The sequence below is a fragment of the Pleurodeles waltl genome, chromosome 7 (assembly GCF_031143425.1).
Source record: "Pleurodeles waltl isolate 20211129_DDA chromosome 7, aPleWal1.hap1.20221129, whole genome shotgun sequence".
Taxonomy (NCBI): Eukaryota; Metazoa; Chordata; class Amphibia; order Caudata; family Salamandridae; genus Pleurodeles; species Pleurodeles waltl.
This window is the reverse complement of record NC_090446.1, coordinates 1,156,105,951-1,156,127,402: the sequence shown is the minus strand read 5'-3', so window position 1 is coordinate 1,156,127,402 and position 21,452 is coordinate 1,156,105,951. Positions and strand designations below refer to the sequence as shown.

Below are 21,452 nucleotides of genomic sequence, written 5' to 3'. Positions count from 1 at the left end.
CTAACAGGCCCTTTAACAAGAGGCAGGAGCGACCTGATTGAAAAAAGTTGAACAAGAGTATTCAAAGGGACGCCAGATACCCGGTTGGTGAATAATTTAAAACGTAATATCCAGTAAAAGACAAGGGACCCTGCAAGGCAGCAGTTAGGTAGAGGCAGAATAAAGAAGTATTAGAACAGAGTAATAGGTTAAAAGTGCTAAAACATTTAAAACACTAAAAAAACTGTTTCTGGTATTCGCCCACACACACTTACATATAACCGTTTGGTGCTGGGGTATAGAATATTTATTACTATATATGCATATGTTGGAAAGTGGGTTACTGTAGTGGTAAGTATGGAGCTACCACAGGCAATAAGGCCACTAACCAAATATAGGTTCAGTAAAGGTCTCGGTAAATTAGCCCCTTGCTCAACACTTGGTTGCTGTAACCGAGCAGGCAGGCATAACTTAGGAGACAAGAGTGTAAAGCATTCAAAAGCACCAATAAAGTAAATAAGTGAGACACAATACACAATATAAATCCCACACCAATTTACAAAAATAGGTTATATTTTTATAAGTAAATAGACACCAAAACAACAAAAATCAAATGTAGGGAACCGGAAATATGATTTTTTAAAGAATACACATTTTCTAGTGCTTAAAAACACAAAGCGCCAACTTAACCAAAAGTCTCCAAACGTCTCCGAACGTCTCCAAATTTTAGGAGGTACTTCCTGAAGTCCTCCTTGCAGGTACAAAGGGTCCAAAACACAATTTCAAGGGTCTGGAATCTTCTGGATGGTCTTTCGAAAGTTGGACCACAGTTCCCACAATGCACCTCACCAAAACCTTAAAAGTCCACTGTATGCACTCCAGGCTGTGGACTCTTGCTGGAGATGATGCAGGTGAAGCTCTGTTAGCCTGTAGCTGTTGGGAGTCCACTCCTGAGTCCTTCTTGAAGCAAGGCACCGTCCCCAGGGCTGTATTAACAGATTGTGCAGCAGGCGCAGTTCACTCAGAAGTGCAGGCCAAGGGTGCAGATCCAGATTCCAGCAGGGCAGTCCTTCTTCCTCTTGTAGTTTCACGCAGCACATCTGAGACGCTTTGCACCTCTCACATATTTATTCCCAGCTCCTGGGCATCAGGAAAGGGGGCACCCGACCAATAGAATGCAGAATAGCACCCAACTGCTTGACCACTTCCTCTAAAGTGTTACTTTTTCCTGTCTCAGAAAGCACCATCCTTCCAAAATCCATGATGGCTGAAATTTCAGCAGAGCAGTAAGAGCTGACTAAACTACCACCGTACCTCTCCTCCTCCCAACATCTGCAAACTCCTTCCTTAAGCCTGGTATCTGGCTGAGGGGTCCAGAAGGTGGGAGTTAGGTGATCTGGCATTCCCTCCTGTTCTGCTCTCCTTTGAGGCTGTATGTCTTATTACCCTCCCCCTTCTCTGTCATTCCTGTGTAGCCCCAGAGCTGCCCTTCCCAAGATAGCCTCTCCCCTGGACAGTCACTTATCACCTAATCAAGCAGCTCCTGTTAGCACTGATCAATCGGAGGGGACCTTCAGAAGTTTGGATTTTGGCTTACAGAAAGAAATGCCTTATAAACTCTTTTCTGTACAAGTTGTGATAAATTCACTAATGTCAAAATGCTGGATTTATCAAAACAAATCTTTTAAGTCCTTGAATTACTTTTCTACGCTTTTCTTTACTACACAATATTACAATAAAATACAATGTTGCAATGATAGCCTATGAAGCCCAATATCTATAAAGCGGGGAAATGAAATGATCAGTTTCCCATCACCAGGGTTTATAAAATATTTTTAATAAGACCCCTGTTTATAGTTACATGGCCCCCACCCTGGGACACCCAGGGAAGACCGTGGGGGTTCCTAATATGTGAAAATAAGGTAGATCATCACATTTAAAGTGCCCATAGCACCAAAGTCGACTTGGAACATGTAGGAAAATGGCTCCCTATTGCAGTTACCCCCCCCCCACACACTTTATGCCTGATATTGATGCTGACTTGACTGGGAAGTGTGCTGGGACCCTGCTAACCAGGCCCCAGCACCAGTGTTCTTTCACTAAAAATGTACCATTGTTTCCACAATTGGCACACCCTTGGCACACAGATAAGTCCTTTGTAAAAGGTACCAGTGGTACCAAGGGCCCCTGTGACCAGGGAATGTCCTTAAGGGCTGCAACATATGTTGTGCCACCCTAAGGGTCCCCTCACCTAACACATGCACACTGCCATTGTAGAGTGTGTGTGTTGGTGGGGAGAAAAAGGCAAAGTCGACATGGCATCCCCCTCAGGATGCCATGCCCACAAAATACTGCCTGTGGCATAGGTAAGTCACCCCTCTAGCAGGCCTTACAGTCCTAAGGCAGGGTGCACTATACCACAGGTGAGGGCATAGCTGCATGAGCAATATGCCCCTACAGTGTCTAAGTCTATTCTTAGACATTGTAAGTACAGTATGGCCATATTAAGTATATGGTCTGGGAGTTTGTCGAAACGAACTCCACAGCTCCATAATGGCTACACTGAACACTGGGAAGTTTGGTATCAAACCTCTCAGAATAATAAACCCACACTGATGCCAGTGTTGGATTTATTACAAAATGCACACAGAGGGCATCTTAGAGATGCCCCCTGTATTTTACCCAATCCTTCAGTGCAGGACTGACAGGTCGGTGCCAGCCTGCTGCTGAGAGATGAGTTTCTGACCCCCTGGGGTGAGAGCCTTTGTGCTCTCTGAGGACAGAAACAAAGCCTGCACTGGGTGGAGGTGCTTAACACCTCCCCCCTGCAGGAACTGTAACACCTAGCAGTGAGCCTCAAAGGCTCAGGCTTCGTGTTACAATGCCCCAGGGCAGTCCAGCTAGTGGAGATGCCCGCCCCCTGGACACAGCCCCCAATTTTGGTGGCAAGTCCAGGGGAGATAATGGAAAAAACAAGGAGGAGTCACCCACCAGTCAGGATAGCCCCTAAGGTGTCCTGAGCTGAGGTGACCACTGCCTTTAGAAATCCTCCATCTTGATTTTGGAGGATTCCCCCAATAGGATTAGGGATGTGCTCCCCTCCCCACAGGGAGGAGGCACAAAGAGGGTGTAGCCACCCTCCAGGACAGCAGCCATTGGCTACTGCCCTCCCAGACCTAAACACACCCCTAAATTCAGTATTTAGGGGCACCCCAGATCCCAGGAAAGGAGATTCCTGCAACCTGAAGAAACAAGAAGGACTGCTGACCTACAAGCCTACAGAGAAGGAGGAATACGACAACTGCTTTGGCCCCAGCCCTACCGGCCTGTCTCCAACTTCAAAAACCTGCAACCAGTGACGCATCCGACAGGGACCAGAACTGAGACTTGTAAGTGTTTTACTTACCTCCTAATCTAACCTTTACTTACCTCCCCCAGGAACTGTTGATTTTTGCAGTGTCCACTTTGAAAATAGCTTATTGCCATTTTTACAAAGACTGTATATGAGATTGCTTTTATTTAAAGTTCCTAAAGTATCTAAGTGAAGTACCTTACATTTAAAGTGTTTACTGTAAATCTTGAACCTGTGGTTCTTAAAATAAACTAAGAAAATATATTTTTCAATATAAAAACCTATTGGCCTGGAGTAAGTCTTTGAGTGTGTGTTCCTCATTTATTGCCTGTGTGTGTACAACAAATGCTTAACACTTCCCTCTGATAAGCCTACTTCTCGACCACACTACCACAAAATAGAGCATTAGAATTATCTAATTTTGCCACTATCTTACCTCTAAGGGGAACCCTTGGACTCTGTGCACACTATGGCGGTCATTCTCACCGCGGCGGTCGGCGGTCGCCGCCCGCCAAGCGGTTCCCGCCGAAAGACCGCTCCGCGGTCAAAAGACCGCAGCGGCCATTCTGGCTTTCCCGCTGGGCCGGGACCGCCAGAAGACCGCCGGCCGGCCCAGCGGGAAAGCCCCTTCAACAATGAAGCCGGCTCGGAATGGAGCCGGCGGAGTTGCAGGGGTGCGACGGGTGCAGTGGCACCCGTCGCGATTTTCACTGTCTGCAAAGCAGACAGTGAAAATCTTTGTGGGGCCCTGTTAGGGGGCCCCACGGCACCCGTTCCCGCCATCCTGGTTCTGGTGGTGGACACCGCCAGAAACAGGCTGGCGGGAAGGCGCTCGGAATCCCCATGGCGGTGCTGCAAGCAGCGCCGCCATGGCGGATACCCTGGGCCAGCGGGAAACCGGCGGGAAACCGCCAGCTCCCCTTTTCTGACCGCGGCTTTACCGCCGCGGTCAGAATCGCCCAGGAAGCACCGCCAGCCTGTTGGCGGTGCTTCCGCCGCCCTCCGTCATGGCGGTCATGGACCGCCAGGGTCAGAATTACCCCCTATGTCTTACTTTGAAATAGTATATACAGAGCCAGCTTCATACAGGACACCATTTGCATTTATCTCCAGTCTGCAGAGTCAGGTGCATTTAGAAATGACAGAACACCTCCAACAGTGCCCACTGCAAAGGGCAGCAATTCTACAGGGCCTCTATTTCCACATCCTATTATTTACTAGGGCCTTATAGGTAGTTGGCACCCCCTTGCCATATTATTTTCTAGTGACTTATAGGTGCTGGCATGCAAATGGTATGGATTTAACTTTTAAAAACAGACTGCAAGGCAGGCTTGCTTTTAAAAGGACAGAAAGCACACACCAGTGCACACATGCAAGTGCAGAAATTCTGCTGGGCATCTACTCTCCATGCTCGATTAAATACTAGGGACTCATAGGCAGATTGTACCCACTTGCCCTACTTGATACTAGGGACTTACAGGGACTGTCAGGCCAATTGGAAGGGTACCCTAATACCTAGTGTACTCTTCTACATGTGTGTGTTTTAACATAGTACTGGCCTGGGTCTGGCTAACAGAGCCCAGGGCAAAGTCAGAGTCAGTTACCATCAGCACCAGTTAGCAACAGAAAAATGGGGGTGAACAGAGTAAAAGGATAGATGACTTTGCAACAATATATATATATATATATATATATACACATATATATATATATATATATATATATATATATATATATATATATATATACAAACCAAAGATAGTGGTTATTCGAACCCTTTGCGTGTCACTTCTTTGGGTCGGGGCTTCCTTCAGGACCTAGCTGAACCAAACACAACCCCCTCTCTGACTAATCCCTAGTGAAATAATGGAAATAAATAAAACTGTGCTGAAACGTTGTTTCACAGAATCACCATTGGTGTATTGTCACTTGGAGTCTGTAAACATAGATACAATATAAAAATAAAACAAATTATAGTCTTGGCTCAAATTATCTTATACCTCCCGCATACATTGCTCATTCCAGCATGTGATTACAGTGCTAATAAACTAGGGTACACTCTATCTCCTGTTGAAGCCCACTAATGTGAGGACATTATAACTCATGCTTAAAGCATACAGTAGCCCCTTGTATTGCTAGCTTACCACATTGATTATTTTCTGGGATCTAGCAGAACTGTGCCTTGGACTTGGTTGGCGCCATGGATGGGATGGGCAGGTATGATGTCTACCATGAATGTAAATAATAGATAGGATGGGATCCATTAACTCCTCTTGAAAATGCTAATTTTATCAGCCATGGAAAGATGAGAGGCTAATATAGCCCTGATGACATTCTAACTGCAGACCTGAAAGATTTACAGAGATCTATGCAGAAAGAACTCGGTCCAATGAAATATCCCACTGGCCTAAACATTGAACACTATATGGAAGCACTGACACTTTCATCACTTGACCATGTTGTCCGTCGTGAATGAAGGATGAGAGCTGAATCTTGCTTGTATGGGTGGGGATAGTGGTGAAAAACACTCACCTCTGAAGATCTTTCACAGAAACGGTGATCTTCAGGCTGTGGCCCAGCATGAAGAGAGTGGCAAGGATGTCAGCCCACTGGACCATCTCACCCAGGGGGCCTCCCTTCAAGACTCGTGGGCTGAATACATCCCCAGATTCTTCGGTCAGGAAACCGATGTGCACCAAAATCTGCCAGGAAGAAAAAAAAAAGTTATGAGCGAAATGGAGGAGGTGCAGGTAACAGAAGAGTGGATGGAAAAAAGTGCAAATGGGAAAATTCAGAACATAGAACTAAAAAAGGGGCGTGAGAGAATGAGCATGTAGGGAAAAGAAGAGGCTTCCAGAGAAGAACAGGGTGCAGATTTTCAATGAAAAAGATAGAATGCTCACTGTTCGGCTCCTAATGGTTCCGGCAGAAGAATGCATCCAAGGTTCTCTGTAAGGGCCTGAGGTTCTACACCCTGCTCGCAAACCCTTGCAAGTTTCTATGAGCAAAGGGATAGTATCCTGCAATGGACATCAGACCTTCTTTCCTACCTTCACACTCCCAAACAGGAAACGTTTTTTCTGCTGCTGTTTGAGGAGGCAAGGGGGGGGGGGGCAGGTGGTGGTCCAGAGGATGCCCAACATGATTCTTATTGGAGAATGTGTTCCCAGGGACTACTTCTGTGCCAAAAAGATACCCCTGCCCCCACAACTTGGAAGTCAGTATCTGATCAATAGTTTACTACTATAATTCTGGTCATAAGTTATTGCTACATTTCATTGCAAATCATAATTAGGCGAGAATACCCTTTTCATTTTACCTTCTAACTGTGGTTCACAATGAGTCGCAGAATCCCTTTTGCAAGTTGTAAACCCTGTGATTTTGTGAATCACAGGGTTTGGGCAGCAAAACTGTTTTGTACAGCAGGCCCCGACACTCCGATTTCTTCAGTGCTGGGTAGCCATTCTCCAACATTTAATGACTCCTGGATAAGGAAGGGCCTTGGGTTATTAAAAGAGCTTATTTCATACTCGCTGTTGAACTCATGGGTGCAAGAGTTACCTATTCACCTCGTGCCAGTAGAGCAATATATTTCCAGTCCTGTGTTTTATCAGACACCCCCATGCATTTTGGGAGTTGTAGTCTTGATTTACTTCCACTGAACCACAGAATAATTTGTAACTGAAAAAACAAAGCCAATATGAAACAATGGGAACTGTGCTTCTTGCTTTTCTTTGCAGCCACCATAACCCTTCCAGTAGACTCTTAAGGAGCCAGAAAGCAGACCTTCTTGTGTTTCCCTTGGATTGTACATAATGCAGGCAGATGTACTCGTAATGGTACCCAAGAGGGACAGAGACAAGCTTCTTCGACTGTCCATATATCATTTTCATAGTGGTTCTCCTGATCATTGGTTAATAAGCACAGATGTCCAAGCACAAGATGTTCTCCTACTTACCTGCTTCTGCTCCTTCTTGCTATCCTTCATCCGTTCCTCAAGGCGGCGGGCTGCCAGCAGCCAGTGGGATGCCAGACGACGGATCCGTTTTTTCATGAAGATCAATGACTCTTTGCCACTGCCAAGAAGATCCAACAGGGGTGCCAGATCCAGTCGGAATGCTGCCTGAATGGACCAACCAAGGCAACAATAAGAACAAGCATCAAAACTTAGAGCACACATCCAAAGTCGATCCCAACAACCTGACGATCGTCAGTGCACATAGCTCTAGGGTGGCTGCACCTGTTCATAATTTACAAGTCACTTCTGGTTGGTGTAGGGCCCATAGGTAATCCAATAGATCTGCAAGCTGTGTCTCACCCAATGCTGCATTAGCCAGGGGGATCGCCCTCCTCTACCCACTAAACCTTGCACCAGTATTATTTGTGTCGCAGCATGTAGAATGAGTTTCTTTCTCTCCACTCAACCGTGTACCTGTGTCAGACTTGTGTCACTAATGCCTGTAAGGGCGGGGAATCTCTCTCATGACTCAGGGGGTCATTCTGACCCTGGCGGCCGGTGACCGCCAGGGTCACCGACCACGGGAGCACCGCCAACAGGCTGGCGGTGCTTCCGAGGGCATTCTGACCGCGGCGGTTCAGCCGCAGCCAGAAAGGGTAAACCGGCGGTCTCCCGCCGGTTTACCACTGCCCTACAGAATCCTCCATGGCGGCGGAGCGCGCTCCGCCGCCATGGGGATTCTGACACCCCCTACCGTCATCCTGTTCCTGGCGGGTCTCCCGCCAGGAACAGGATGGCGGTAGTGGGTGCCGCGGGGCCCCTGGGGGCCCCTGCAGTGCCCATGCCAATGGCATGGGCACTGCAGGGGCCCCCGTAAGAGGGCCCCACAAAGTATTTCAGTGTCTGCAATGCAGACACTGAAATACGCGACGGGTGCCACTGCACCCGTCGCACCCCTGCAACTCCGCCGGCTCCATTCGGAGCCGGCATCCTCGTTGCAGGGGCATTTCCGCTGGGCCGGCGGGCGCTCTTTTGGAGAGCGCCCGCCGGCCCAGCGGAAATGTAAGAATGGCCGCCGCGGTCTTTTGACCGCGGTGCGGTCATTTGGCGGCGGGACTTTGGCGGGCGGCCTCGGCCGCCCGCCAAAGTCGGAATCAGGCCCTCAGTCCTTTACATTTGAGATCCGTATCACTGGTTTTGTGAGAGGCAGGGCTCTTTCTTATTAGTGAACCCTCAACATGCAAGGCTTGAGACACTCAGGGCCTGATTCCGACTTTGGCGGGCGGCGGAGGCCGCCCGCCAAAGTCTTGCCGCCAAATGACCGCACCGCGGTCAAAAGACCGCGGCGGCCATTCTTACATTTCCGCTGGGCCGGCGGGCACTCTCCAAAAGAGCGCCCGCCGGCCCAGCGGAAATGCCCCTGCAACGAGGATGCCGGCTCCGAATGGAGCTGGCGGAGTTGCAGGGGTGCGACGGGTGCAGTGGCACCTGTCGCGTATTTCAGTGTCTGCATTACAGACACTGAAATACTTTGTGGGGCACCCAGGGGCCCGGCAGCACCCCCTACCGCCATCCTGTTCCTGGCGGGAGACCCGCCAGGAACAGGATGGCGGTAGGGGGTGTCAGAATCCCCATGGCGGCGAAGCGCGCTCCGCCGCCATGGAGGATTCTGTAGGGCAGTGGTAAACCGGCGGGAGACCGCCGGTTTACCCTTTCTGGCCGCGGCTGAACTGCCGCGGTCAGAATGCCCTCTGGAGCACCGCCAGCCTGTTGGCGGTGCTCCCGTGGTCGGTGACCGCCAGGGGTCAGAATGACCCCCTCAGTGCTGTAAGGGTCGGGGGGAGGTTCTATCTCTCTATCACCTCAGCTTGGTACAGGTACAATGTGTGTCACTGAATTTGTTATGTGGTTCTCTCCCTTTCCACCCAGCTATGTAGTTGTGAGACTTGTGTCACAGAATACTGTCTGATGCAGAGGGAGGGTTCCCTCTCCCGCCCGAACCTTGTACCTGTAAGAACGGTTTCATTGACGCTATAAGAAGAAGCAGGGGTCTCAAGTTCTCTCCCTGGCAAGCCCTTTACCAGAAAGCTTGTGTCACTCAATGTCCTCTACCCTTGTCCCTCTACCACATGTATTGTGTCACTGAATGTAGATCGAGGTTCACTCTCAATCCACAAAACTGTTTATCACTGAGACTTGGGTCACTGAGTGTTGCTTAGGGGCAGAGGGCTCCATACTCAGACCTGTATCTGTAAGACTTGTGTCACTCAGTGTTGTATTAGAAAGGAGACTTTATCCCTTCCATGTGCGATCAGTGTCACTAAACCCAATGCATGAGGCGTGGGCTCTCTGTCTTCCCTGAACTGTATGGCTTGTGTTGCTGGGTGTTTATGAGGCTCTCGTTGTCCCCACCCAACTGTGCACCTGTAAGACTTGAGTCACTGAATGATGTATGAGGCAAGGGGCTCCCTCTCTCCCCACTCACCCCTGTAGCTGTCAGTTTTGTATCACTGAATGCTGTATGAGGTGGAGGTCTCCCTCTAAGCCACAATGATTTGACTTGTGCCTGTCCAACAGACCTACTGATGACCAAAGGAGACCATGACCACCACTTCCTTCCTGATTGGCCTGCTCTGTTTGTGATACAACCAGTCAACCCAAAGCACTCTGAGGCAATAACTAAACAATACAGTGCGTATTATGAAAGAAAACCTTCACTAGCATAAAGTAGTGTCTGCGGTGTGGGCAAGAGGCGTGTTCTACCTCCACCCTGCCTGATACATGTGTGGTGAATGTAATTGAATCGCACTGCTGAGACGTGCGTTCTAGCCACTAGGCATTATTGCAACACAAACAAAACAGGAAGGTAGATCCCAGGGCCCTGTTCACCCAGGATTACAGTACCTGTTTGGTGGGATGTGGCTTTCTGACGGGTGGTGCTTGCGTCTGGTTCCTCCAGGGTAGCTCTGGGCAAAACCACTCCACTTCGCTGAGGTAGATGAGGAAGGAACATTCTGTGCCATCAACACCGTAGAACGAGTAGCAGGGGTCAGAGGTCCACTTGGATCTCATCCACTGCAAGATAAGAGAAGCAATTTTGAGATTCACAGCCAGAAACACCACTATGTTTGTACGGGTGAGTTTTATTGCAGCCAGCTAGAGGCCCCTCGCCTACCAATCTGCCTGGAATAGAATCACAAAACCAGGGAAAAAGGTCCTCAACGCTAGACACGGATCATTGTACCAGTGATGTCAAAACCAAGAGCAAGATTTATCTGCACTTTGAGGCGCTCAAAAGTCACCAAAAGTTACCCAAACCAGCACAGAGTTGATTTATTTACTTTCCAGTGCAAAATTTCATTTGCGCTGTAAAGCTAACGCAGATCCATGCTTTTTGTTACTCTGCACTCTGCATCCAGGGAGCATCCCATGGGGGGCACACAGACATTCCTACACTCCCACCCGTGGTTTTAACACAAAACACTATGTACTAACATGCCTGGACAGGGCTTTGCAACAAAAAATACACTTCCTTCCGGCTGGTACAAAGAAGGAGAACAGTTTTTATCTCCCCAAACCTTTCAATCTTTGCATGTGCACAGCACACATAAAAAGTGAGAAATGTTATGCAGTATGCCAGAGCACAGCTTTTTGTACTAGAAGGATAGACTGCTATATATCAAGCACACACACCTTTGTGTTATGGTGCAAAGGTGTGTGCATGACGCACGGCTGCGTATTTGTGCATCAGCGTTTGGGAAGAGAGCAGCAGAGCCTTATCTTAGGAGATATGGCACTGACCTACTCTCGCATGCAAAGCAGAGAAAGTTGCTGTGCTCTGTTGCATCTAATATTAGGAAATCTAATCCATACGTGCACTATAGAATGTTTCCTCGCTTAACCGCGAATAGGAGGCTCTGAAAAGCAATTGATAAGACATACAACGACCAGCTTGCTGGAGTTAGCGGAGGCGACCTTCAAAGCCAGTCTAGACAGAGAACACATTCGTCAGGCCAGGCGTCAGAGAACCAGAGAATAACCAGTCTTGCAGAAATGGGCAGATATCCCACAGACTAGTGCCTCTGAGAGACTGGTAGGGACAGCCTGTCATATATCTAATGTATTGTAATTACATATATATATATATATTGTTAGAAATTGGGTTTTTGGTTGGCAGTCAGGTTACCTCCTGTCCAAGCAAAAGCCCTCACTCTAGTCAGGGTAAGTCACACACTATCCAAGATTATCCTGTGCCCACCCTCTGGTAGCTTGGCACGAGCAGTCAGGCTTAACTTAGAAGGCAATGTGTAAAGTATTTGTGCAATAAATCATACAATACCACCATATAGCACCACAAAACTACACCACACAGTGTTTAGAAAAATATATAATATTTATCAGGATAATTGTAGGTCAAAAAGAATAAAGTTGCAAGGGAAAATTGTAGAAATATCACAGGGAAGTGATATAAAGTGTCTTAAGTCTTTAGAATGCAATACAGTGTCTTTCTAGCACAAAGTACCTGGTTTCTGGTGGAAAATCTCCTCAGAGGGCCACAGGAGAAGAGATGCGTGGAAAAAGGGGTGTGTGCGTCGATTTCTCCTCAGCACACACAGACTTGCGTCGGTCTTTTCCACGCGGGGAAGTCGGGCGTCGTTTTCCGGCGCGCAGACAGTCTCTTTTTGTGGATCGCGGGGATTACCAGATGTCCCGGGTCTGTGCGTGGATTCTCCTGCTTGTTTTCCGGCTGCGCGTCGTTCTGCGGGGCTGCGCGTCGAAGTTTCGATCTCACGGTAGGCGTCGCGTCGATTTCTCCTTGGAAGTCGGGCGGCGTTGTCCTTGCGAGGCCGTGCGTCGAAAGTTTGGTCTCACGGCAGGCGTCGCGTCGATTTCTCCTTGGAAGTCGGGCGGCGTTGTCCTTGCGAGGCCGTGCGTCAAAGTTTCGCACTCACGGTGGGCGTCGCGTCGATTTCTCCTGGAAAGTCGAGCGGCTTTGTCCTTGCGAGGTTGTGCGTCGAAGTCTCGATCGTCCCGAGGGCGTCGCGTCGATCAGCGTCGGTGTGCGGCGTTTCTCTCGCCGCGAAACAAGCTGTGCGTCGAAATTTTCGGCGCACGGAGCGTCCAAGTGAAAGGAAGAAGTCTTTTTGGTCCTGAGACTTCAAGGAACAGGAGGCAAGCTCTATCCAAGCCCTTGGAGAGCACTTTCACAGCCAGACAAGAGTTCAGCAAGGCAGCAGGGCAACAGCAAGACAGCAGTCCTTTGTAGAAAGCAGACAGGTGAGTCCTTTGAGCAGCCAGGCAGTTCTTCTTGGCAGGATGTAGTTTCTGGTTCCGGTTTCTTCTCCAGCAAGTGTCTGATGAGGTAGGGCAGAGGCCCTGTTTTATACCCAAATGTGCCTTTGAAGTGGGGGAGACTTCAAAGAGAGGCTAAGAAGTGCACCAGGTCCCCTTTCAGTTCAATCCTGTCTGCCAGGGTCCCAGTAGGGGGTGTGGCAGTCCTTTGGGTGAGGGCAGGCCCTCCACCCTCCCAGCCCAGGAAGACCCATTCAAAATGCAGATGTATGCAAGTGAGGCTGAGTACCCTGTGTTTGGGGTGTGTCTGAGTGAAGGCACAAGGAGCTGTCAACTAAACCTAGCCAGACGTGGATTGTAAGGCACAGAAGGATTTAAGTGCAAAGAAATGCTCACTTTCTAAAAGTGGCATTTCTAGAATAGTAATATTAAATCCGACTTCACCAGTCAGTAGGATTTTGTATTACCATTCTGGCCATACTAAATATGACCTCCCTGCTCCTTTCAGATCAGCAGCTGCCACTTCAACAGTGTATGAGGGCAGCCCCAATGTTAGCCTATGAAGGGAGCAGGTCTCCCAGCAGTGCAAAAACGAATTTAGGAGTTTTACACTACCAGGACATATAACTACACAGGTACATGTCCTGCCTTTTACCTACACAGCACCCTGCTCTAGGGGATACCCAGGGCACACATTAAGGGTGACTTATATGCAGAAAAAGGGGAGTTCTAGGCTTGGCAAGTACTTTTAAATGCCAAGTCGAGGTGGCAGTGAAACTGCACACCCAGGCCTAGCAATGGTAGGCCTGAGACAAGGAAAAGGGGCTACTTAAGTGGGTGGCACAATCCGTGCTGCAGGTCCACTAGTAGCATTTAATCTATATGCCCTAGGCACCTGGAGTGCACATGACTGGGGACTTATAAGTAGATTAAATAGTTCAATCAGGTATGATCCAAAGTTACCATGTTTACAGAGAGAGAGCATATACACTTTATCACTGGTTAGCAGTGGTAAAGTGCGCAGAGTCTAAAAACCAGCAAAACAGTATCCAAAACGAGGAGGGAGGCAGGCAAAAAGTTAGGGGTGACTACCCTAAGGCTGTCAGGTCTAACATGTGTCCCCCCCAGCTGAAAGTGGGGAGAGCTACCCGACCTCCTGGGAGCTCTCATCGCTAAGGCGGAAGTACCTGGAGAGACCATCAGCATTGGCGTGGTCAACCCCTGGGCGATGTTCCACCGTAAAGTCCATCCCCTGTAGGGAAATGGACCACCTCAGAAGTTTTGGATTCTCACCCCTCATCTGCATGAGCCATCTGAGGGGTCTGTGGTCTGTCTGAACTAGGAAGTGAGTCCCAAACAGGTAGGGCCTCAGCTTCTTCAGGGCCCAGACCACAGCAAAAGCTTCTCTTTCAATAGCACTCCACCTCTGTTCCCGTGGTAATAGCCTTCTGCTAATAAAGACTACCGGTTGATCTTGGCCCTCCTCATTTAGCTGTGCTAGGACTGCCCCTATGCCATGCTCTGAAGCGTCTGTCTGCACGATAAATTCCTGGGAGTAGTCAGGGGCCTTGAGCACGGGGGCCGTGCACATGGCTTCCTTTAGGGCGTCAAAGGCTTTCTGACAAGCCTCTGTCCAATTCACCAACCTAGGTTGCTTCTTGGACGTGAGTTCTGTCAAGGGGGACACAATGGTACCATAGCCCTTGACAAACCTGCGGTAGTATCCGGTGAGGCCTAAAAAGGCTCTCACCTCAGTCTGGGTTCGAGGTGGTTGCCAGGCCTTGATAGTTTCGATCTTGGCCTGGAGTGGCTGCACCTTGCCACCACCTACTAGGTGTCCCAAGTACACCACGGAACCCTGCCCAATCTGGCACTTACTAGCCTTGATGGTCAGGCCTGCCTGTTGCAGGGCCTGAAGCACCTCCTTGAGGTGGAGCAGGTGTTCCTCCCAGCTGGAACTGTAGACAGCTATGTCATCCAGGTAGGCTGCACAGAAGGCATCCTTGCCAGCCAGGACCCCGTTAACCAACCGTTGGAAGGTAGCGGGGGCATTTTTTAATCCAAACGGCATCACTCGGAACTGGTAATGGCCGTCAGGGGTGGAAAAGGCGGACCTTTCCTTAGCCCCCTCAGTCAGGGCGATCTGCCAGTACCCTGAAGTAAGATCAAACGTACTCAGGAACTTGGCAGCGCCTAGCCTGTCCACGAGCTCATCAGCTCGGGGGATGGGGTGAGCATCAGTCCGGGTGACTGAGTTGAGACCCCGGTAGTCCACACAGAACCGGAGCTCTGGCTTCGCACCTGGGGCAGTAGCCTTAGGGACCAATACCACTGGGCTGGCCCAGGGACTACTGGATTTCTCAATGACCCCTAGAGTCAACATCTTGGAGACCTCCTCCTTGATGCTGGTCTTCACCTTATCCGACAACCTGTAAATTTTGTTTTTCACAGGGAGACTGTCACCGGTGTCAATATCATGAACACAGAGGTGGGTCAGCCCAGGAGTAAGGGAGAACAGGGGGGAGAACTGCTCCAACAGCTCATAACAGTCTCCTTTCTGATTTAGAGTCAGGGTGCCAGACAGAATGACCCCGCTTACTGACCCATCACCTTCTTGGGCAGAGAGGAGGTCGGGGAGAGGTTCACTCTCCTCTTCCGTTCCTTCATCTGTGACCAGAAGCATGTTGATCTCCGACCTCTCACAATGAGCTTTTAGTCGGTTCACATGGAGCACCCTTAGGGGATTCCTAGGGGTTTTGAGGTCCACTAGGTAAGTGGCCTCCCCTTTCCGCTCCTTTATTTCAAATGGGCCAGACCAGCGGTCCTGGAGAGCTCTGGGCTCTACTGGCTCCATTACCCACACTTTGTCTCCAGGTTGAAACTCTACCAGGGTGGCCTTCTGGTCATACCATTGTTTCATCACCTCTTGACTGGCCTCAAGGTTATCTTGGGCTTCTTTCCAGAAGCGGGTCATCTGGTTGCGGAGGGCCAACATATAGCTGACCACATCCTGAGGGGGTGCCTTTGGAGCTTTCTCCAATCCCTCCTGGACAATGCTTAAGGGTCCCCTGACAGGGTACCCATAGAGAAGTTCAAAGGGACTGAACCCTACCCCTCTCTGGGGGACCTCTCTGTAAGCAAAGAGAAGGCATGGTAAGAGGACGTCCCACTTACGCCTCATGGCCTCAGGAAGGCCACCAATCATGCCTTTCAGGGTCTTGTTGAATCTCTCCACAAGACCGTTCGTCTGGGGGTGATAGGGTGTGGTGAACTTGTAAGTTACACCACACGCATCCCACAGCGACTTCATGTATGCGGACATGAAGTTAGTGCCTCTGTCAGACACTATTTCCTTGGGGAACCCCACACGGGTAAATATCCCCATCAGGGTTCTGGCCACCACCGGTGCAGTTACTGTCCTTAGAGGGATTGCCTCTGGGTAACGGGTGGCATGGTCCACCAAAACCAGGATGAACCTGTTGCCTAAGGCAGTTTTGGGGTCCAAGGGGCCAACAATGTCGATGCCCACCCTTTCAAAGGGGGTGCCAACGACAGGAAGTGGAATCAGGGGGGTTTTAACCCTTTTTCCTGCTTTACCACTGGCCTGGCAGGTAGGACAGGATCTGCAGAACTTGTCTGAGTGTGTCCTCATTTTGGGCCAATAAAAGTGGGTGACAAGCCTGTTAAAGGTCTTGCCCTGCCCCAAATGTCCTGCCAGGGGAATGTCGTGAGCCAGACCCAGTAGGAAGGTTCGGTAACATTGGGGGACCACCAGCACACGTGCTGCCCCAAAGCCCGGAACCTTAGGCTCACTGTAAAGGAGATCATTCTCCCAATATAGGTGGTGATCGCCAGAGGCGTCGCCGGCTGCCTGGTTTGAGGCTTGTTTCCTCAAACCTTCTAGAGTGGGACATTCTTTCTGCGCCTTGCAGAAGTCCTCCCTGGTGGGTCCACCCTCAACTTGCCAACCAGCAAGCTCAGGTAAGTCACCTAGGGCGGCGATGTCTTCCCCAGTTGGCTCGGAAGCCTCCTCCTCAGGAGCCCCGTCAGCCACTGTGGGAACAGCGGGGGCCGGTTTCCCGCACCCCTGGTCCCTCCTCCTGGCAGCTCTCTGGGCCATCGTTCCAGGCTCCAGATGCCCTTGACTTCCCTCTCGGTCAGCCATGGACCGTGTGGTCATGCAGACCCACTCAGGTAACCCTAACATCTCCAGGTGAGACCTGAGCTCCACTTCTTTCCAAGCAGTGTGCTCAAGGTCATTGCCTAACAGACAATCTACAGGCATGGCAGGACTCACAGCTACTTTCAGAGTACCAGAGACCCCCCCCCCACTCAAAGGGAACCAGAGCCACCGGTAGGTGACTCTCGCGATTGTCAGCTACTCTGACCTGGTGGAATGTATTAGGCATTATCTGCTCTGCTGACACCAGCTGACTCTTGATAGTAGTCATACTGGCTCCTGTGTCACGCAGAGCCTCCACCCTCTGCCCATCAATGGTGACCCACTGCCGGTACTTGGAAGTATTTCTAGGCATGTGGGCCTTGGGCACCATTTCTCCTTCTCCCAGGGACACTAGGGAAATCTCTACCTGTTCCCCAAAGCTAGTTGGGTCCATCTCCCCCCCGAGTGCTACACTAGTCAACCCAGGTGCCTGTCCGGTAGTGGACGGTGCCCTCTTGGGGCACTGAGGATCGCCTTTGTAGTGACCATATTGGTAACATTCCATGCATTTGGGGCTAGATTTTCCTGACTTGTCAAATGTCCCTGGCTTTCTCCCAAATTTGGAAAAGGAAGGGTTGCCACCCCCTCCCTGGGAATTCTTTTGGGGGCCTTTAGAGAGTTCCTTATCTGTAAGTTTATCTCCCCCCTCTTTCTTCTGTTGGGAACCCTGACCACCTTTGTGGGAGTCCCCCCCAGGTACCTTTTTGGACACTCTGGTGCTAACCCAGAGGTCCGCCTCCTCAGCAAGCTTCCTGGGATCAGTCAGCTTACTATCCACTAGGTGCTGGCGCAAATCTGTATAAGTAACATTAAGCATATGCTCTCTCAGGATCAAATCATATAAACTTTTATAATCTGCTACTTTGTTGCCCCGCACCCATCCATTCAGTGCCTTACTAGAGAAATCAAAGAAATCTACCCATGTTTGTGTGGTTTGTTTGGTGCTGTCCCTGAACCTCTGACGGTATCCCTCAGGGGTCAGCCCAAACTTGGCAAGTAAAGTGGCTTTCTGGAGTGGGTATGTGTTTTGATCCGGTGGATCCAATGTGAGAAGTGTGTCCCTCCCCAATGGCGGCACATAACCCCACATAGCTACCCCCCATTGCCCTTCAGGAACCTCATGAGCCCTTAGTGCAACTTCATAGGCAGCTAACCATTTATCTATGTCATCTCCCACCACAAAACTGGGCACCACATTTTTGGGTATACGAACCTTCTTTTCTCCAGCAGGTCCTGTCTGTATGCTGCCACCATTATTGCTGGATTCAGACTGTCTTGCCTTGATCTCCAGCTCCTTGAGACTCAGTTCATGAGCCAACAATAGTTTCTTTTCAGCCAAAGCTCTTTCAGCTTCCACTTGTTTGGCTGCTCTTTCAGCTTCTGCTTGTTTGGCTGCCCTTTCAGCTTCTGCTTGAATCTGTTTGGCTGTCCTTTCAGCTTCAATCTGTTTGGCTGCTCTTTCAGCCTCAGCTTGTTTGGCTTCTCTTTCTGCCCTCCTCTCCTCCTGTTGCGCCTCAATTTTCAGTTTTGCCATTTGCAATTGGAACTCCCTTTCCTCTCTCCTTTCCTCTGCGGTCAGGCTTTGCATGGAGACACTGCTCCCTGGTCTGGAAGGGTGCACAATTGCAGTGGTAACACCATCCATAGATAGTGAAAATCCTTCTGAGGGGCCATTTTCTGGCTCCCCTTCCTCATCATCCTCTAAATGGGCTTCTGCCCAGGCCCTCAGCGCCACTTGAAAGTCCTCCTTTCTGGAGGCCCCTTGGGTGGGTACCCTCAATGCCCTGCAGAATCCTCTTAGTTGTTTGACCGTGTATGTATCCAACTGGACTAGGTCAAAGTCCCCTGTCTGAGACCCAGTCAGAGACATGTTGAGTGAGGATTTAGTTTTTGAAAATTGTCAGGAAAAAACGGATTTTCAAAAAGAGATAAAAACCAAGTTGACCTTCAACTGTGGGTAGGTAGTGAGATACTTAGCTACTGTATGTCACTGCACAAATACAAGTCCTATCCTCACCGCTGATCACCAATGTTAGAAATGGGGTTTTTGGTTGGCAGTCAGGTTACCTCCTGTCCAAGCAAAAGCCCTCACTCTAGTCAGGGTAAGTCACACACTATCCAAGATTATCCTGTGCCCACCCTCTGGTAGCTTGGCACGAGCAGTCAGGCTTAACTTAGAAGGCAATGTGTAAAGTATTTGTGCAATAAATCATACAATACCACCATATAGCACCACAAAACTACACCACACAGTGTTTAGAAAAATATATAATATTTATCAGGATAATTGTAGGTCAAAAAGAATAAAGTTGCAAGGGAAAATTGTAGAAATATCACAGGGAAGTGATATAAAGTGTCTTAAGTCTTTAGAATGCAATACAGTGTCTTTCTAGCACAAAGTACCTGGTTTCTGGTGGAAAATCTCCTCAGAGGGCCACAGGAGAAGAGATGCGTGGAAAAAGGGGTGTGTGCGTCGATTTCTCCTCAGCACACACAGACTTGCGTCGGTCTTTTCCACGCGGGGAAGTCGGGCGTCGTTTTCCGGCGCGCAGACAGTCTCTTTTTGTGGATCGCGGGGATTACCAGATGTCCCGGGTCTGTGCGTGGATTCTCCTGCTTGTTTTCCGGCTGCGCGTCGTTCTGCGGGGCTGCGCGTCGAAGTTTCGATCTCACGGTAGGCGTCGCGTCGATTTCTCCTTGGAAGTCGGGCGGCGTTGTCCTTGCGAGGCCGTGCGTCGAAAGTTTGGTCTCACGGCAGGCGTCGCGTCGATTTCTCCTTGGAAGTCGGGCGGCGTTGTCCTTGCGAGGCCGTGCGTCAAAGTTTCGCACTCACGGTGGGCGTCGCGTCGATTTCTCCTGGAAAGTCGAGCGGCTTTGTCCTTGCGAGGTTGTGCGTCGAAGTCTCGATCGTCCCGAGGGCGTCGCGTCGATCAGCGTCGGTGTGCGGCGTTTCTCTCGCCGCGAAACAAGCTGTGCGTCGAAATTTTCGGCGCACGGAGCGTCCAAGTGAAAGGAAGAAGTCTTTTTGGTCCTGAGACTTCAAGGAACAGGAGGCAAGCTCTATCCAAGCCCTTGGAGAGCACTTTCACAGCCAGACAAGAGTTCAGCAAGGCAGCAGGGCAACAGCAAGACAGCAGTCCTTTGTAGAAAGCAGACAGGTGAGTCCTTTGAGCAGCCAGGCAGTTCTTCTTGGCAGGATGTAGTTTCTGGTTCCGGTTTCTTCTCCAGCAAGTGTCTGATGAGGTAGGGCAGAGGCCCTGTTTTATACCCAAATGTGCCTTTGAAGTGGGGGAGACTTCAAAGAGAGGCTAAGAAGTGCACCAGGTCCCCTTTCAGTTCAATCCTGTCTGCCAGGGTCCCAGTAGGGGGTGTGGCAGTCCTTTGTGTGAGGGCAGGCCCTCCACCCTCCCAGCCCAGGAAGACCCATTCAAAATGCAGATGTATGCAAGTGAGGCTGAGTACCCTGTGTTTGGGGTGTGTCTGAGTGAAGGCACAAGGAGCTGTCAACTAAACCTAGCCAGACGTGGATTGTAAGGCACAGAAGGATTTAAGTGCAAAGAAATGCTCACTTTCTAAAAGTGGCATTTCTAGAATAGTAATATTAAATCCGACTTCACCAGTCAGTAGGATTTTGTATTACCATTCTGGCCATACTAAATATGACCTCCCTGCTCCTTTCAGATCAGCAGCTGCCACTTCAACAGTGTATGAGGGCAGCCCCAATGTTAGCCTATGAAGGGAGCAGGTCTCCCAGCAGTGCAAAAACGAATTTAGGAGTTTTACACTACCAGGACATATAACTACACAGGTACATGTCCTGCCTTTTACCTACACAGCACCCTGCTCTAGGGGATACCCAGGGCACACATTAAGGGTGACTTATATGCAGAAAAAGGGGAGTTCTAGGCTTGGCAAGTACTTTTAAATGCCAAGTCGAGGTGGCAGTGAAACTGCACACCCAGGCCTAGCAATGGTAGGCCTGAGACAAGGAAAAGGGGCTACTTAAGTGGGTGGCACAATCCGTGCTGCAGGTCCACTAGTAGCATTTAATCTATATGCCCTAGGCACCTGGAGTGCACATGACTGGGGACTTATAAGTAGATTAAATAGTTCAATCAGGTATGATCCAAAGTTACCATGTTTACAGAGAGAGAGCATATACACTTTATCACTGGTTAGCAGTGGTAAAGTGCGCAGAGTCTAAAAACCAGCAAAACAGTATCCAAAACGAGGAGGGAGGCAGGCAAAAAGTTAGGGGTGACTACCCTAAGGCTGTCAGGTCTAACATATATATATATACAGCACTTACTACCACCGACAAGGCGTTGATGCGATTCACGCCAAGCAACAGGCTGATCTGGAACCCAGGTAAGGGGTTAATCAAGTGGTTATCCTTGGTTATTATGCCCTAGTCCCAACGAACTGTTGAAGGCAATGCCTGTGCTATAGCCCAGTCCGTCTTTGAAGTGGCGGCCACAGCAAATCTCAAGGGGACGGGCAGAGCGAGGGACGGAGGGGGGATAAATAAAAAATATATAATAAAAAAAAAATCTTACCTTTTTCCCATCATCGCCGTAGCTTCTCTGGTCTTCTTGTAATTTCCCAGCATTCACTGGGGCACCAGCACAGGTTCCCCAGCAATCCTGGCA

General features: G+C 49.7%; 1 protein-coding gene across 1 annotated transcript in view; it reads right to left on the bottom strand.

Annotated features, from left to right (window-relative positions):
* The window catches only part of MGAT5B (alpha-1,6-mannosylglycoprotein 6-beta-N-acetylglucosaminyltransferase B), a 676,434-nt gene that overhangs the window by 275,652 nt on the left and 379,330 nt on the right, over positions 1-21,452 (bottom strand). The window contains exons 6-8 of the mRNA XM_069200246.1: positions 10,194-10,364; positions 7,290-7,454; positions 5,864-6,033 (exon numbers count right to left, since the gene is read on the bottom strand). Coding sequence (XP_069056347.1) covers positions 5,864-6,033; positions 7,290-7,454; positions 10,194-10,364 — 506 coding nt within the window. The remainder of the gene's footprint in view (positions 1-5,863; positions 6,034-7,289; positions 7,455-10,193; positions 10,365-21,452) is intronic.